Source organism: Pan paniscus, chromosome 16 (genome assembly GCF_029289425.2).
Source record: "Pan paniscus chromosome 16, NHGRI_mPanPan1-v2.0_pri, whole genome shotgun sequence".
In the NCBI taxonomy this organism is placed as follows: domain Eukaryota; kingdom Metazoa; phylum Chordata; class Mammalia; order Primates; family Hominidae; genus Pan; species Pan paniscus.
In genome coordinates this window covers 64,910,565-64,927,011 of record NC_073265.2, presented here as the reverse complement: position 1 = coordinate 64,927,011, position 16,447 = coordinate 64,910,565, and the positions used below count along the sequence as shown (strand labels likewise).

At 55.0% G+C, this 16,447-nt stretch overlaps 1 protein-coding gene and 1 long non-coding RNA gene across 2 annotated transcripts; one reads left to right on the top strand and one right to left on the bottom strand.

Moving 5' to 3' along the window:
- The first annotated feature begins 1,409 nt into the window (after positions 1-1,409).
- On the top strand, positions 1,410-5,443 carry LOC134729094 (uncharacterized). The gene is made up of 2 exons (XR_010109963.1): positions 1,410-2,391; positions 2,949-5,443. It is a non-coding gene; the product is annotated as an uncharacterized LOC134729094 (long non-coding RNA).
- Positions 3,922-16,210, bottom strand: CIMAP1C (ciliary microtubule associated protein 1C). The gene is made up of 4 exons (XM_003818965.6): positions 9,064-16,210; positions 8,163-8,273; positions 7,210-7,323; positions 3,922-6,321 (listed from the first exon to the last, which is right to left on the bottom strand). Exons 1-4 carry the CDS (start codon positions 9,179-9,181, stop codon positions 5,840-5,842), a joined length of 825 nt encoding a protein of 274 aa, XP_003819013.2. The 5' UTR covers positions 9,182-16,210; the 3' UTR covers positions 3,922-5,839.
- Positions 16,211-16,447: the final 237 nt, after the last annotated feature.

Here is a 16,447-nt window from a genome sequence, read left to right as displayed (position 1 = left end):
CAAGGAGAGTTTGAGTGTGGGACTGCAGGGCAGGAGTGAGGCCACTTCCTACTGGAGGAGACCCTGGAAGTCTCCCTGGAGGTGGTGGCATCAAGCAGAGGATGTAGAACTCTGTTTCTCTTGCTCTGAAGCTGACTGGGGGCTTCTTGAGTGCCACAGGGATGGAGGGAAGCACCCTACCCTGAAAGCCTAGCCCAAGCTTCTGCCCTGGATGACCTGAGGAGGAGTCCCTCCTTTCTCTGGGCATCAGCAAAATGGGGCCGGGAGGACTAGACAACACTCCCTAGAGGCGCCTTTCTGCTCTGGCCCTGTTGCAAGCTGGAGAAGGTCCTCCAGACCCACCCTCTGCGGTACCCAATTATTGCCACTGGGCGGCAGCAGGGAGTAAATCTGCAGTCCGGCCTCCTTTCCCTGCCGGCCAGTCCCTCTCCCGGCACCCGGTGGTCTTTGCTCCTCCGTCCCCGCCCCGCCAACTCGCCAGAGAGCCAGAGCTGAGCGTCCTTCACATCCAGACATCTGATGCTCCCCTCAGCCCTGCAGAGAGCCAGCATGCTGGCTGCTTTTCAGATGGGGAAACTGATGGCCAAGAGGTGAGGACTTGCTCAAGGTCACGCAAGAGCCAAGTGTGCCCACAGCGGAGGTGGTGTGAAAGGAGACTGCGGCCACACGGACCTGGCTGGGATCCTGGTCCCCTCACCTCCAGCTGTGTGTCATCGGGCAGGTCACCCACCCTCTCTGAGCCTCAATTGATATAAGTGCTGAACACATGAAGTCACCGCTTTGTTTCCAATAGAGTTTATGCCCCAAGAGTGCAAAGACATGTCTATCACTCACCTCAGCGCCCCCAGAGCCTGGCGCAGGGTGGGATTCGAAGAATAGCGCCTGCCTCCCAGGGCCTGCCTGGCACTCAACAGACACTGTGTCTCTTCAAACTGCAACCCCCCCAACCTGGCCCCAGCCCTGGATCAGCCTCACCTCGCCTCATTCCCCTCCCATCAGTCCTTCCTGCAGGACACCCACCCACCTGGCCTTGAGGGGGGGCTCCTGCTCACCTCCCCACCCCATCCCTCTCGGCCCCCTTTCTCTGTCCCGGCCTCTCCCTCATGTCGCTCTCTCCTGCCGAGCCCCTACTTGGCTCTACGCTGTTTACAAGACAATGATGACAGTTTTTCTCTGTTTTATCTCCCTTCCTCCCCTGAAGGGAAACGTGCTTCCAATCTTCCAGGAAAAAATGAAGGCTCCGGATGAGAAAAAGCAAACAAAGGACAGTGGGACCATGGGCGTCCCCACCCCCACCACCCGCAGGCCCCACACTCAAACCAGCGCCCGTGCCCATGCCCATGCAGCCGTCCTCCGCCAGGCCCCAAGAACGGCTGTTACTTTGGGGGTAATTGAAAATGTTGATCATTATTCTAGAGGATAAGTAGGTCACAGGGACACAGGGAGCGAGAGAGAGAGAGAGGGAGCGAGCGAGAGAGAGAGAGAGAGAGAGAGAGAGGAAACCTGGTCATGGGAGAGGATCTGGGGGAGAGAAAGGCCAGCTGGAAGGATGTGGGTGTGGAGAGGAAGAGGGAGCAGAAGGAACGGGAGGGTGGGCAACTCTCCACCAGTGAGCAGGGCCACGGACTCAGGGGGATGTGTCCTCCCACCAGCCCCCCACCGCACCCCGAAAGGAGCCGGGTGGCAGGAGCTCCTGTTTAGTCCTCCCGTACCTGAGCAGCCCCGAGAGTGGGTGTCTCTGAGTGCTGGGAGCAGGAGTGGGGACCTGGCTTGTCTTCATGGGGGTGCCCTCTCACGACCACGTGCACAGCGCCAGAGGCCAGGTCCCAGGCTGGTGGGCTGAGAGCAGCCAGCGGTCCCCTCTCCTGGGGGAATGCAGGGACTCTCCTGACCTCCCTCCCATCACCCATCCCACCTCTCTCTGCATGTCGGGACATCTCATGGTTTGTGGATTTACTACTCCAGGGCAGTGAGGGGCACCAGTGAGCCTGGGTGGGCGCGTATCTGTGCATAAGATGAGATGCCTGGGAGAGAGGGATGGGGCGGGGTGTTTGAAGGCAGTGGTGGTACCAGGTGTGTGTGTGTGGAGTAAGGTGTGGGTCTGTGCATTTGTGTGTGTGTCTTGCCCCACGTGTGTGCAGTAAGGGACATGTGTGTGTGCACAGCCCCTACCTGTGTGCCTCCAGATGGTGTGTCCATGTGTTCCTGCAGGCAGGGCCCGTCTTCTGCTCCTGGCCCAGGGCCACCATCCCCCCAGGTCCTGGGAACCTGAGTGGTGATTGGCCTTGGGGATCCCTCCAGCAACAGTGGAACAACAGAGACCAGCCCCCACCCCAGCCAGTGTCCAGGAGGCTCGTGGGACTGTGATGTCACCACCAAGCCCTGGCTGAGGTAACCCAACATGGAGCCAGGCCTGTCTTGCCCCCTAGAGAGAAGGGAGGAACCTCAGGTGGGCCTCCTGCCAGGCACTGAGCCTCATCCACCCTCCAACATCTGCTCGTGGCGGGAGAGGGTGAATTCCCACCCTCTCATTGACACAGCCTCAGACCTCCTGGAGGCCAGGGCTCCAGGTGAAGACCAAGTCTTCGTACCCCCGGACCCAGCCAGAGCCTGGCACAGGGCAGGAGCTTAGCAAATGTTTGTTGAATGAATGAATGCACGGATGGGGGCTTTGTGTGTGATCAAGTGCCAGGCTCTGGAGTCTAGTGACCTGAAGATACGGATTCAAGTCCTACAAGGATCAAACCAGGGCTTCCTGCAAGGTCAAGCGAGAACCCCCTGAGTTGTTCAGAAGGGGCCACGCAGCAGTCGGCCAGACCTGGGAGGCCGTGCCTGACCTTCTGCAGGTCACCTCTCTGGGGGCACTACCACAGGAAAGGCAATGTCAAGCAATGGGACTGCTTCATCCAAAGGTCAATCCCAAGCTAAATAACCCTGTCATTTTGCAGGCCGAGGCACAAGGGAGGCCCCATTCATCTTCCCTGGAGTCGGCATCCCTTTGATCGCGGGGCCATCTCATCTGAACATCTTCACCCGCCCCCCCGCCAATATTCCTTCTGAACCCTCCATCCTCCTTCTCCCCTTCCCTTGGGACCATAAACTCACCCCAAGAGTGAGTCCTAGCTCCAGGGCCAGCTCCCAATCCTGCCTCTGTCTGGTGGCAGCTGGGGCCAGGCTGAAGGTCTGTCCTAGACTGAGCCATAAAGGCAAAAATAATACTTACTCCTAATAGAAGTAAAGCACCTCACCCTAGATGAGCCCTGGTCCTGGTCACACACAGAACCTAGACCTTTATTTAGAGATGGGCCATTAATTTGTCACGTGGGCTAGGTATGGTGGCTCAAACCTATAATCCCACTTTGGGAGGCCCGAGCAGGAGGATCACTTGAGGCCATGAGTTCGAGACCAGCCTGGGCAACATAGCAAGACCACGTCTCTACAAAAAGATTTAAAAATTAACCAGGTTTGGTGGCATGTGCCTGTAGTCCCAGCTACTGCAGTGAACCAAGATTGTGCCACTGCACTCCAGCCTGGGCAACAGAGCAAGATCCTGTCACAAAAAAAAATTATCACATGGCCAAAGTTATTTCCAGGCTCTGAGTGCCAGCTTCCTCATCTTTCCAACAGAGGGCCTTCACCTGGGCTAAGTGTTAAATCAGAAAACCCCTATTCAGAGGTTGGCCTGCAGTTCCCTGACCTGGTAACACTGGGGAGCATTGGCTGCTGTCACCTGCCAGCTCCCACCCCCACCCAACACTTACAGACCAAGCATCACTAATTTTTGCAGCTGCCATGATAAATGGCACTGTCAGCAAAATGACATCTTTCTAATCTGCCACAAGACAGACGGGTCCCCGAGCTCCCGCAGCCTCCCGAGAGCCAGCCCAGGCCAGCCTTGTTGAGAGGATGGGCAGATGCAAAGCCCAGGGCCTGGGGGCGGGTGGGATGGAGAGGAGACCTCAGGGCCCAGAATCAAGGACATCCCTAGTGGGGTTTACCACAGGCTCTTTTCTAAATATTTAGTTGTATGTGTGCTTTTAAAAATATTCCAAAGAATATTATATGCTCTGTTCCTTTCTGACCAAAGTTAGGGCTTCAATTCAATTTTCTTTTCTTTTCTTTCTTTTTTTTAGACAGGGTCTTGCTGTATCGCCCAAGCTGGAGTGCAGTGGCACAATCACAGCTCACTGCAGCCTTGACCTCCTGGGCTCAAGCGATCCCCCCACCTCAGCCACCTGAGTAGCTGGGTCTATAGGCGCCAGCTACCATGCCTGGCTAATCTTTGTATTTTTTTTGTAGACACGGGGTCTCGCCATGTTGTCCAGGCTGGTCTTGAACTCCTGACCTCAAATGATCTGCTTGCCTTGCTCTCCCAAAATGCTGGGATTTCAGGCTTGGGCCACTGCACCCAGCCTCAATTTTCACTTTAAATTAAAACCTGGAAATTGTTCAGGTTTATAAGGATGAACCATTAGACACTGGTTCTGAGGCGGTGCTCTCTTCCTGTCACCCTCTGCTCTGCGGAACAGTCTGCCTCTGCCTGAGCCATTGGGTCTGGGGGCTTTCTCACCCCCCTCCTCCCTCCCACTCCCTCCATGCTCCCACCCTCCCACCCAGCCTCTTTGCTGACCTCAGCCGCATCCCCTCCATGCCTCACGCTGGCCTGGGACTGCCAGGTTCCTGTGTCCAGGAGTAGAGGTGAATTGGGGCTCTGGATGCCAAGAACAGAGGAAGGACAAATGCCAGCCCCAGAGACCCTCACCTCCTCAAGACCAACAGGAGCTGGCACCTGTCCGCCCAGCAGCAGCAAAGCCAGAGCAGGTGCCAGCCAGGGTGGGTAGGCACAAGCCTGGGCTTGAAGATTGAGACAGCGCTGCCCCCTCCTGGCTAATTCATGGCTGCTCCTCTGACAGGTACTGCCAGGCTAAGCTGTTGAGGTTGGGGACATAGTGACCCCAAAAACAGCATGTGACAAGCTGACCTTCCCTGCAGTCTGCCCAGCTGGGAGCTGCCTCCCACTCTGCCCATCCTGTCTGAGCTTCTCCCAAAGCATCTTCCGGCCCTCACACCTTCAGGGCAAAGCCCGAGGCCCCTCCCAGCTGCCCACAATGTGGCCCCGGGTAGCAGCCTCGCCCCCTGCACCCCAGGCCCCTGCTGCTCTGTGCCTCCCCAGTTCCCTGTCACTGCACCTGCATGCTTTGCTCTCACCTTGACCTCCACCTTCGCCCTCCCCAGCAGTCTCCTCTTGTCCTCTTAGGTCCCTCCCCGAGGAAACTCCTCTCCCAACTCCCAGCCAGAGGGACTCCGCTCCTCTGCCTGCACCCCGACCTGCCCTGCCCCTGTCTCGGGGACTGCACAGTGTCAGCACAGTCCCACAGTTCTGGAACTTGGGGGAACCTAGACCTCTTCCAGGCCTACCCTGTGCACTGTCTAAAGGGCAATCCTGAGCCCAGAGAGGGGCAGGAGCTGCACAAGGCCACACAGCCTGTAGTGGCAGTTAGGACTGGAATGCAGCTCTCCCGAGTCTCTGCCTGGGGCTCCTTGGAGGACAGACACATGGCTTCCCCACCTGGTGAACCAGAATGGAACTCTTCAAGGACAGGGACTGTATCATTCCTTCCAATGTCCCCAGCCCCTCACCCAGAGCAGGACCCACAGGAAGCAACTGTGAACAGAAAAGGAAAAAACAAATACATGGAAATATATCTCTAATGTCTTCTGTGTGCTGGACACTCAGCAGGTACCGGCTCTGCTACTAGAAATCTTGGTCAAATTGCTCAATTTGGTGTAGAAAAATAATTTCTGGGGATGAGGGGCAGTGAGTGCCCCAAGAGGGACCTCAGTCACGAATGTCGATGACCAGTGGGCACAGGTGGAGTGAGTGCTTGATGCCCATGGTGAAAGCAGGGATGTGGGGCTTGTGAACAGTGACCTGCTGGACCTCGTGGGAGCCAGGGCCAGGCCGTGGCGTGAGGTCCAGAGGGTAGGCGAAGCGCTTGGCCATGCTGTAAGTAGGGCTGCGGTTCTGATAGATGGATGGCTCAGGTCGGGCGTACGTGGTAGGTCCAGGGCCTCCTGCCACATCCTCCTTGTAGAACCAGTTCTTGTCCCTGGAGGCCAGACTGTAGCAGGGAGCAGCTCGGCTGACAGGGGTGTTGGGCCCCAGCAAGAGTGGCATCTGGTACTGGTTGGGAGCCGGGTTGGGGTCCATCACTCTGTATGGGCGCCGGTAGCCAAACGTGTACTGGGGAGCCCTGCGTTCCCCCGGTGGGTGGATCTTCTCAAAGTAGTACTGGCAGGATGCGAGGGTGGGGTTCAGGCCTGAAAGGGAGTGGCGGGAAGGGAGGGCTCTCAGAGCAGGGAACAGACCTCATTCTCTGCTAGCCAACTGATGGTCCTGGTTATCCACTGTGACCTCAGGCTGACCACCTCAGCAGCAGGGCAGGGACATCCAAATGGTCACTTAGGCCGGGCGCAGTGGCTCACACCTGCAATCCCAGCACTTTGGGAGGCTAAAGCAGGCAGATCACAAGATCAGGAGTTCGAGACCAGCCTGACCAACATGGTGAAACCCCATCTCTACTAAAAATACAAAAATTAGCTGGGCGTGGTGGCGTGCACCTGTAATCCCAGCTATTCAGAAGGCTGAGGCAGGAGAATCACTCCAACCCAGGAGGTGGAGGTTGCAGTGAGCCGAGATCACGCCACTGCACTCCAGCCTGGGCAACAGAGCGAGACTCGATCTAAATAAATAAATAAATAAATAAATAAGATGGTCACTTAGGCCATCCTGACATCAGGATGGCGACACAGTGGTCATCATGTAAAAAAACATAATGTCATCATAACATCCCCCTTGGATTACCCCCAGATGCTACAGTGTCAGCATCCAGACATTGTCCCTCTGACAGCGACACAGAAACATCCTGAGATCACTACAGTCTGTGAGCTCGTTCGCATGACAATATTGCATCCACAACGGGAGCTCCATGTCATCATAATGTCACCTGGTGACATGCTGCATGTCATAACATTGACTTCAAGACATGGTGATGTCAGCATTGCAATGTCGGTGTCTTGCAGGGAGATACCGGCATCCAGACATTTCCAAGGAGGAAGTCTTGACCCTTTGCCCCTGCCCAGGTCCTAAGGGTGCACCCCACACCCCAACCTCCCAACCCCCAACATCTGTCCATAACCCCATCTTACGCAGGTTGGAGATGCGCTCCTCCATGGGGACCTGCGGGCAGCTGGACATTCCAAACCGAGTTATTTTGGGATCCAAGAGATAGCAAGGCCCAGGGCTGCTGTGGCACACCATCCCTGCAGGGCAACCAAGGAGAGGGCCTGGTCAGCCCCAAAGGCTGCCCCACTGAACACCTGGCCTGCCTCCAGGCAAGATCTCCCTCCCACTTCGGATTCTGTGGCTCCTGGGTGTTTGGGGACCCTTGATTTCCTCATCTGTAAAATGGGACTTTTAACACATGACCTGGTATTTTCAACAACTTGCTCAGAGGAACAGTAAAATAACAGCTGCCCAGCAGCTTGGGCAGCCACCCACCCAATCAGGGGTTGGGGCCAATGGGGAGTAATAGCCCTGTGGCTGCTGTGGGCATTCAGAAAAGGCCCAGCCAGGCCAGGGGCTTACCTTGCTGAGGTGGGTATTCTCCCCAGGGAAAGGCCTGACAGGCGCCCCATATCTCAGACCCCTGGGTACATGCCACCACACCCTGCCCAGCAGCATAGGTCATCTGTGGCCTCTGCTCCTGCCCTTCCAGTGGGTTCTAGGCCACCTGGGGAGCTCTGGGGGCCACCACTTCCCCACTGGCCTCCTAGCTGTTCCTGCCTGGCCACAATGGCAAGTGACCCTAGCAGAGCATGGCGATCGGAACTGAAGGGCCCCAGCCAAAGGCCAGAAAAAGGAGACTCTGCTGTGCCAGCTGGACAGGGCCAGGATCCCCTATAGGCTCCCTTGGGAGAGGCGGCTAGGGTATGCCCATGGAGTTGCCCCACCCTCAATCCCCGCTGGCTTCCTCTGGACCCAGGGGGCCCCTTGAGTGTCCCAGATTCCCAGTGGCTACAGAGAATGGCTCCATGTCTCTCCCCTCAACCTCCAACAACAGCTCCAACCCCAGCCGGATGACTGGGGTGGCAACGCTCACGCTTCTCTGAGTGCCGGCTATGCAGGGTATAAGCTGGTGCCTTGAACATGGAGATGTCATGATCTATGTAGCCCGTGCAGGATGGCCGGAGGTACTTGGCGGGCCCCGGACCTGTAAGGATGGACAGGACAGCCCTCAGCCTGGGCCCACCAGGTCAGAGGCAGGGGAAGCCCCAGTACAGCGCACCATGGGAACATTGGGGGTCTTTGTTCTTGCTGCTATCACACTGCCACGAGCCCAGCATCCATCCAGCTGCTTCGTTTGGGGGAAGGCAGTATTTCCAGATAAAATTCAGTTTCCCTTGGACAGACAATGCATAATAAGAAGCTAATAGTTACAGTTAATTGAGAACTTATTCTGCTCCAGGTTCTCCACTAGGCATCCGACGTGGATTATTTCCGTTAAGCCTCCGAACAATGCTGTAAGGTAAATGCTCTTGTTTTTCCCATTTTACAGAATATTGAGGCTTAGAAATATCTACCCACATATCACAAACTAGTAGTGTGAAGATTCTAAGACAATCACCCAGTAGAACCCAAACCTTTAATCCCTGCACTAAACTACTCCCACTTAGAGCACTAGTCAGTCATTACCAACATAGTAAGAATTAGTGTCTGCTGTCCCTTGAGAGTAAAATTGAAGGGAAGTGAGGAAAGCTAAAGCTGAGACAAAGGCTCCTAGTCTTTTTCCAAAGCGGGCCTCACTGCAAGTCCCATGCTCCCCTCCTCCCCCACCCACTTGGACAATCCCAGCAGCCAACACTGCCTGTGAGGGTCAGCTTGGAGGCTCAGGTCTTCTGTAAGGCTTCAAGGAAGCTGGAAGGGGCTTTGCAGGAGGTAGGCTGGAAGGAGTCCTGGAGAGAGGGGAGGGGGCCCAAGCCCAGGGTGGGGATGGCTCTCACCTTTGATCTTGGCCATGATGACAGGGGTCTGCTTGACCTCCTGCCGCGAGGGCAATGGCTCCTTTTCTGGGTGCTGTGCAAAGTACACAGAGCTCCTGGTCCCCTTGGGCAGTTTCATGGCTGGGGCTGGGGAGGGAGCAGCAGCAGCTACAGCAGGGTCTAAACAGCAGTCAAGGGGCTAGAGTATCCCTGCCTGAGACCCCCCACCCCCCACCCCAGACACGGAGGAAGCTGGGAAGGAAGACAGTTCTCCAGCTTGAGCAGCTAAGGCTGTCTGGGGCACAGTCAGCACAGGCCCCAGCAGGCTGGAGCTGGAGATGACGTCACGGCAGAGCTTGGACTGTGAAACTCGTAGTGTTTATTTCCCCTGGTTGCCATGGCGCCTGAACTGCGGCGTGGAAATTCTATGCTGGGAGCTTAGTTATGGAACCCTGACTATCCCACTGTCCCCCATCACCAACGAGGCCAAGTGGCCTGGGGGTCCCCAGGACCCTGGGTCAGGGAAGGGAAATGGAGAGATGGTGTTACGTATCAGCCAGCGCTTCTCTCCCAGTGGGTGCCCTAAGGTTGGGGAAAGGAATGGAAAGGGTTGGTGGGTCATGGGTGAAGGGTTTGTGCAGCACACACAGCCCCCTGGGGGCTCTCTACCCCCTGCCTCTCCCACCTACCTCCCAGGCTCTGGACATGCCCTCTCTTCTGTCAAGTCTGTTTTTCCCCTGGCAAAATATCAAGTCAATTATCACTAAGGTGTGACTGATAGCTCCTCCCCAGAATCCTATCCCAGGGCGTGGTATCTTTAGAGATCCATGTCTAGGTCAATGGATACAAAAAGGAGTGGGAAGCAAATAAAGGAGGACAGAGGGGTGGTGCTGAGCCTTCAAGGGGCTGCTTCCTTTGCCTGTGACCAAGAGCACTCCCTTGGCAGGGGAGCAGTTGGAGTTGGAGGGCGGTATGAGAGGACACATGGAAGGGGAGGGAAGGCAGCCAGCCCCATCTGACGGATGGATGAGCCCCAGGCCTGAAAACATGCTGGGAACCTCTTCATTCCTAAGAACCCAGGAGGCTTTTGGGGGCCTGGGGCCTGTCACCTCCACTGGTTCGTAACAGACTGGGGATTTGACCTGAACCGGGTCAGTGGTGTCCATCTCAGGAACCAGATGACTGCTGGCTTTAGACAGGGTGTCTGTCACCACCCCAGTACACAGTTAAGAAAACTGAGGCCCGGAAAGAAACAAGGACTTGCCCAAAGTCTCCTATTACATCAAAATAGCAGAGATGGAACCAGGACACAAAACCCAGGGCTCTCCTTGGATCATAGTCTCTGATTGAATAGAAACCAAGCCATGCTCTGAACACATTCCAGCCAGCAGGCACAGCGAGGGCTCAGAGCAGCAGGTAGGACAGGCATGCAGGGTGTCCAGAAGCCCCTGAGGGACCACAGGCCTCAGAACAGAGGACAGGGGCCCAGTCCCCCCAGCAGCAGACCCTGTGTGCCCCCGCATGCCCATGGGGCAAGTAAACCTCTGATTTCTGGGTAAGGGAGGGCTGAGCCAGGCTGGGGGTGACCCAGCCTCACTGGCCTCAGGCCAGGGCCAATGCTATGTCCTCAGCCCCATCCGCGTCAGCTTTTCCTGTAGGAAGCTGCGAGCCCTGATGGTACCCCAGTGCTGAGAGGGGCCGGATCTGGGGCTGGGACCCCCACCTTCCTGGTGAGCGGGCAGTCTCCAAGTATTTCAGGCCCGGGGAGCCTCCTGCCTTCCTCCCTCACTGCTTCTGCCCCATCATCCTGGTGCACAGCTCTTCGGGAAACTAGGCCACCCCGCACCCCAGCAGGTCACAAGTCACTCCAATTTGTTCCAAATGCTCCCTTTCCTCCAGCTCTGATGGAGACCCAGCTCACCCCTGGAGGTGGCCCTCGGCCCTCTCCGAAGCTGGCTGCTCCGACATTCACATCCCTTGTGCCTCAGAGTCCACAGTGGCGTGGGTCTCTGGCTGCCTTGGTCCCCAGACTGTGCCCTCCCCATCAAATGCCCCATTCCTCTGGGGCACTGGCATCCAGGTGTGTCCCCCTTCAGCTCCTCAGGGCTGCCCTGGGTCCCTACTCATAAACCTAGTAGCCGTGGCTCGAGGCCACCTCCACCCCACCCCAACTCCTGCCATTACCCTGATAGCTCAGGCCTCCCCAGGGACCACCACCAATGCCCTGGCCTCCCCGTTCCCAGACCTCCTCATGTGCAAACACCTCCACTCCACTCCCTCACAGGCCGGTCCCCCACTGCAATCCTGGGCTTCCCACCACCTCCCGCAGCACTGACAGCCAGTCTCCCTGGGAGGCCATCCCCTGCCCCCCATCGCGGAGACCCCAGTGCTGACCCTGCACTCCCTGCACTTCTGCATCATCCTTCAGGCCCCTCCAGCTTTCACCACCCTCCTCATCCAGCCCCTTTCCTGGAACATCCCAGCCCTGCGTCCCCCAGGTCTGCGTCGTCCATCTGCATCAGGCAGCTAAAGCTGTCAGGACAGTCTCATGCCCAGAACCTTGGACCTGCCCTCCTCGCCACCTGCCACCCACCCCCACCTCTGGGCAGCCTGCCCTCCCCCTCTCCCCCACCCCCAGGGATCATCCCCTGCATGGCTCACTCTCCTCTGTTTGCCTGGCCATCCTTCCGGCCCCCCCATCCACCTGCCCCATCAGGCTGGGCTCTGACAAGTACCCCCCATCACAGCCTCAGAACCGCCGTATCTTTTGTCATCGGCTCCCACTTCCCGCCTGGGACACTGTGGATTGCACCCCTCTCTTTGGACTTGCGCCTCTCATCTGGCTCCCTCCTGTCACACTCTAGATATCCTAAGTCCCCTCTATCTATTCAAACTGTCCCCCAAGCCCACATGCTTCTCCATCACTGCCTGTCCCTCTCTGCCCAGCCCACAGACCACCTTCCCCACAGAGGTGTTTTCCAGTCGTCTCCATTCTCACCTCCCTCTCACACTTGACTTAGCCTGAGTTGGCTCCAGGCCCACTGCTCCACCCGAAAGAGGCTTAACTCTTGCAGGTGGCAGCTGCTTCCAAGGGACACTCTTCATCCTCTAATGCACGGCTTCTCGGCAGCACTGGCAATAAATGCCAGCCCTGCCTCACTCATGCTGCCTGCCCCTCCTGCCGGCTCCAGGACGCCCTCCTGCTTTCCTTCTGTCTCTCGGCTGCCCCTGCACTGGCTTTCTTCCTGGCTTCCTTCCTTCCTTCCTCAACCTGACCTTTCAATGTTGGCGTATGCTTATTCATTGCAAAGGGGAAACAGTAACTTTACAGAAGAGAGGCCTGGCAGGCATCACCTCAACCAAGTGATACGAGTCAACATCCCAATGATTGCACAATAGATGTGTGCCTCTTGGTTTTGTTTGTTTTTTTTGTGGGGGATTTTTGGGGGAGACAGAGTCTTTTGCTCTGTCACCCGGGCTAGAGCGCAGTGGCGTGATCTCAGCTCACTACAACCTCTGCCTCCTGGGTTCAAGCAATTCTCCTGCCTCAGCCTCCTGAATAACTGGGATTATGGGAGCCTGCTACCATGCCCAGCTAATTTTTGTATTTTTAGGAGAGGCAGGGTTTCACCATGTTGGCCAGGCTGGTCTCGAACTCCTGACCTCAAGTAATCTGCCCTCCTTGGCCTCCCAAAACGCTGGGATTGCAGGTGTAAGCCACCACGCCCAGCCAGTTATGTGTCTTTTGATAGGCTGCGTGAGAAGGGCACGGCATCACTTCCTAGGCATTCCTGCCACAATACAGAACCTGAATTTAATCATGAGGAAAACAGACAAACTCAAACCAAAATTTGCCTAAAAGAACTGGCCTGTACTTGGCAAAAATGGCAACATCATGGAAGACAATGAAACACTGAAGAACCATGCCAGATGAATAGACACGCAGAAGAAAGCTGAGGTTTTCTTTTGTTATAAAGGATATTTTTGGGAAAATTGGCAAAGCTGGGGAGAAAAAAGTCTATGGCTTAGTTCAAAGTATTGTACCACTGTTAATTTCCCGGTTTTGATCATTGCACTCCAGTTATGAAAGAGAAGGCCCTGTTCTAGGAAATACTGCTTGAGCCCAGGAGATCGAGACCAGCCTGGACAACACAGTGGGACCCTGTCACTACCAAAAAAGAAAAAAAAAATAGCCAGGCACGGTGGTATGTGCCTGTAATCCCATCTACTCAAGCAGGAAGCTCCCTTGAGTCCAGAAGTTTGATGGTGTGGTGAGCTCTGATGGCACCACTGCAGTCCAGCCTGGGCAGCAGAGCGAGACCCTGTCTCATTTTTTAAAAAAAATTTAAAAAGAGGAAAAACTCACTGAAATATTTAGGAATAAAGGAGCATTATGTCTGCAACTTACTTTCAAATGGTTCAGAAAAATAGAGAGAGAGATGGCCGGGTGTGGTGGCTCATGCTTGTAATCCCAGCACTTTGGGAGGCCGAGGCGGGCAAATTACGAGGTCAGGAGATAGAGACCATCCTGGCTAACACAGTAAAACCCCATCTCTGCTAAAAATACAAAAAATTGGCCAGGTGCGGTGGCTCACGCCTGTAATCCCAGCACTTTGGGAGGCCAAGGCGGGCGGATCACAAGGTCAGGAGATCGAGACCATCCTGGCTAACAAGGTGAAACCCTGTCTCTACTAAAAATACAAAAAAAAAAAAAATTAGCCGGGCGTGGTGGTGGGCGCCTGTAGTCCCAGCTACTCGGGAGGCTGAGGCAAGAGAATGGTGTGAACCCAGGAGGCGGAGCTTGCAGTGAGCCAAGATGGGGCCACTGCACTATACTCCAGCCTGGGCGACAGAGCAACACTCCATCTCAAAAAAAAAAAAAAAAAAAAAAATTAGCTGGGCTTGGTGGCACATGCCTGTGGTCCCAGCTACTCGGGAAGCTGAGGCAGGAGAATCGCTTGAACCTGGGAGGCAGAGGTTGCAGTGAGCTGAGAATGCACCACTGCACTCCGGCCTGGAAACAGTGAGACTCCATCTAAAAAAAAAAAAAATAGAGAGAGAAAAGAATTTAAAATGTGGTAAACAATTAACATTTGGGAAATCTAGGTGGAGTATGTGGGAAACATTTGTAATCATCTTGCCACTTTTATCTAAGTCTGAAATTATGTCAAAATAAACATTTTAAGGAAGAGACGTTGGTGTCTCAGGGCTCAGTGCTGGGTCTTCCTCTCATTTTGCACCACGCTCCTCTCTCCCGGGCAGTCTCATCTCCTCTGGTTGCTTTAATTCCTTTATCGATACCCCAGCAATCCTGAAGTAAAACTTCCCCTGGCTAGACCTTCTTAGGAGCACTAGGCTCACATATACAGCCGCCTGCACAGTGTCACCTGGGTTTCTCACAAGCACCTCGAAATCAACATGCCCCAAGATTTCCTTATGAGATACCCCCCTGGTCCCTGTCCATCTCAATCCATGACACCACCACCCACCCTTCTAAGTGCCCAAGCCAGAAACCAGGGCTTGTCCTGGACACCTCCCTTATCCCAACTCCCACATCCAACCCATCGCCAAGTCACTTTGGGGAGCCTGTAAGTTCCCCAAAACCAGGGTCCTGTTTATTCACCTGTGTCCCCAGCCCTCAGCATCAGCATAGTGCCTGACATATGATCTGTGCTTAAGAAATATTTGTTGAATGAATGAATTTGTTGATCAAGGAATGTCACTTCTTTTCATGGAAGCAGAGTCCTGCTTTCTGAGCCCCAGGCACGTGTCAGGTCTGACTCACTGGACTGCCATCTACGATGTGCTGGCTTCTATCAGTAATCTCTTGCTGCATAACAAATTACTTTCAAAATATAATTGCTTGAAACAGCAACCTCCTTCTGTTGCACACAGTTGCTGTGGGTCAGGAGTTTAAAAGTGACTTTGCTGGGTGGTTTTGGCTCCAGGTCTCTCAGGAGGTGGCAGTCAAGGTGGCAGTCAAGGTGTCAGTAGAGGTCAGACACGGTGGCTCATGCCTGTAATCCCAGCACTTTGGGAGGCCGAGGCGGGTGGATCACTTGAGGTTAGTAGTTCAAGACCACCCTGACCAATATGGTGAAACCCCGTCTCTACTAAAAATACAAAAATTAGCTGGACATGGTGGTGCATGCCTGTAATCCCAGCTACTCGAGAGGGTGAGGCAGGAGAATCACTTGAATCCGGGAGGCAGAGGTTGCAGTGAACCAAGATCACACCACTGCACTCCAGCCTGGGCAACAAAGCTAGGTTCCATCTTAAAAAAAAAAAAAAAGTAGAGGTTGTATTAATCTTAAGATTTGATTAGGGTTGGCAGATCCACTTCCAAGGTGGCTCATTCACATGAGTGGTGAGTTGATACTGGCTGCTGGCAAGAGGCTTCAGTTCCTCTCCACATTGGCACCTCCACAGTCTACTTAATTATCCTCAGATCATGGTGGCTGCAATCAGAAGAGAGCAAGGGAAAAGCTACCATATCTTTTCTGACCTCATCTTGGACGTCACTTCATCATTTCTGCAACACCCTATTGGCTGCATAGGGTGGCTGTATTCAACATGAGAGGGAGCTACCCAAGGGCATGAATGCCAGAAGGTGAGGCTCACCAAGGGCCATCCTGGAGCCTGGCTACCACTAGGCTTTTCACTGTGCAAGGACAAGAGCCAATGGGGCCAGTAGGGGCTGAACTCCAAGCTGGGTATTCTTGTATAGGGTGGTGTCCCCACTAAAGCTCCACACAGGCTAACAGCAGCCCCGCCAGCTTGCTCCAGCTGTCTCTTGGTTGTCAGTCTTGCCTCTCCTCCAAGGGACTCAGGGGAGTCACAGACAGCAGGACCCTGGCATAAAAATCATCATAACCACCAGGCACTTCAGAGTTTATAAAGCTCCGGCGCTTCTGTTGGAGGCCATCATCCAAGCACCTCGGTGGCTGTACATTTTACGGATGAGGAAAGGGGTACAGAAAGGCGAAGTGACTTGTCTGGGGCCACATAAAAAAAGGCTTGGCAGGACCGGGCTCCTGGCTCCTGACCCCACATTCTTTCCACTGCCCTGCCCAGTGGCCAGCTCAGACCCACATCCCCTGACATCTATTGCAAGCCTTATTCCCAGCCCTAAGCAGGTATTTCTCACCCTTCTTCTGGGAGCCCCAACCCAGCCCCCGAGCAAATATATTCACAAATTTTTCATCCAGGTGGGGACTGTCCACTCTACTTCCAAGAGGCTCTGTCTGCAGGCAGCCGGCTGTCCACTGGGGCAGCACAGCAAAGGTTAACAGCAGGAACTAATATTTAGAAACAGCACTACCCCAGAGGAGTCAGCTGTGGCCAGCTGGTCACAGCCACTGAAGCCACCAGCCTTTGTGAGTGTGGTATGGAAGACGAGTGCCTG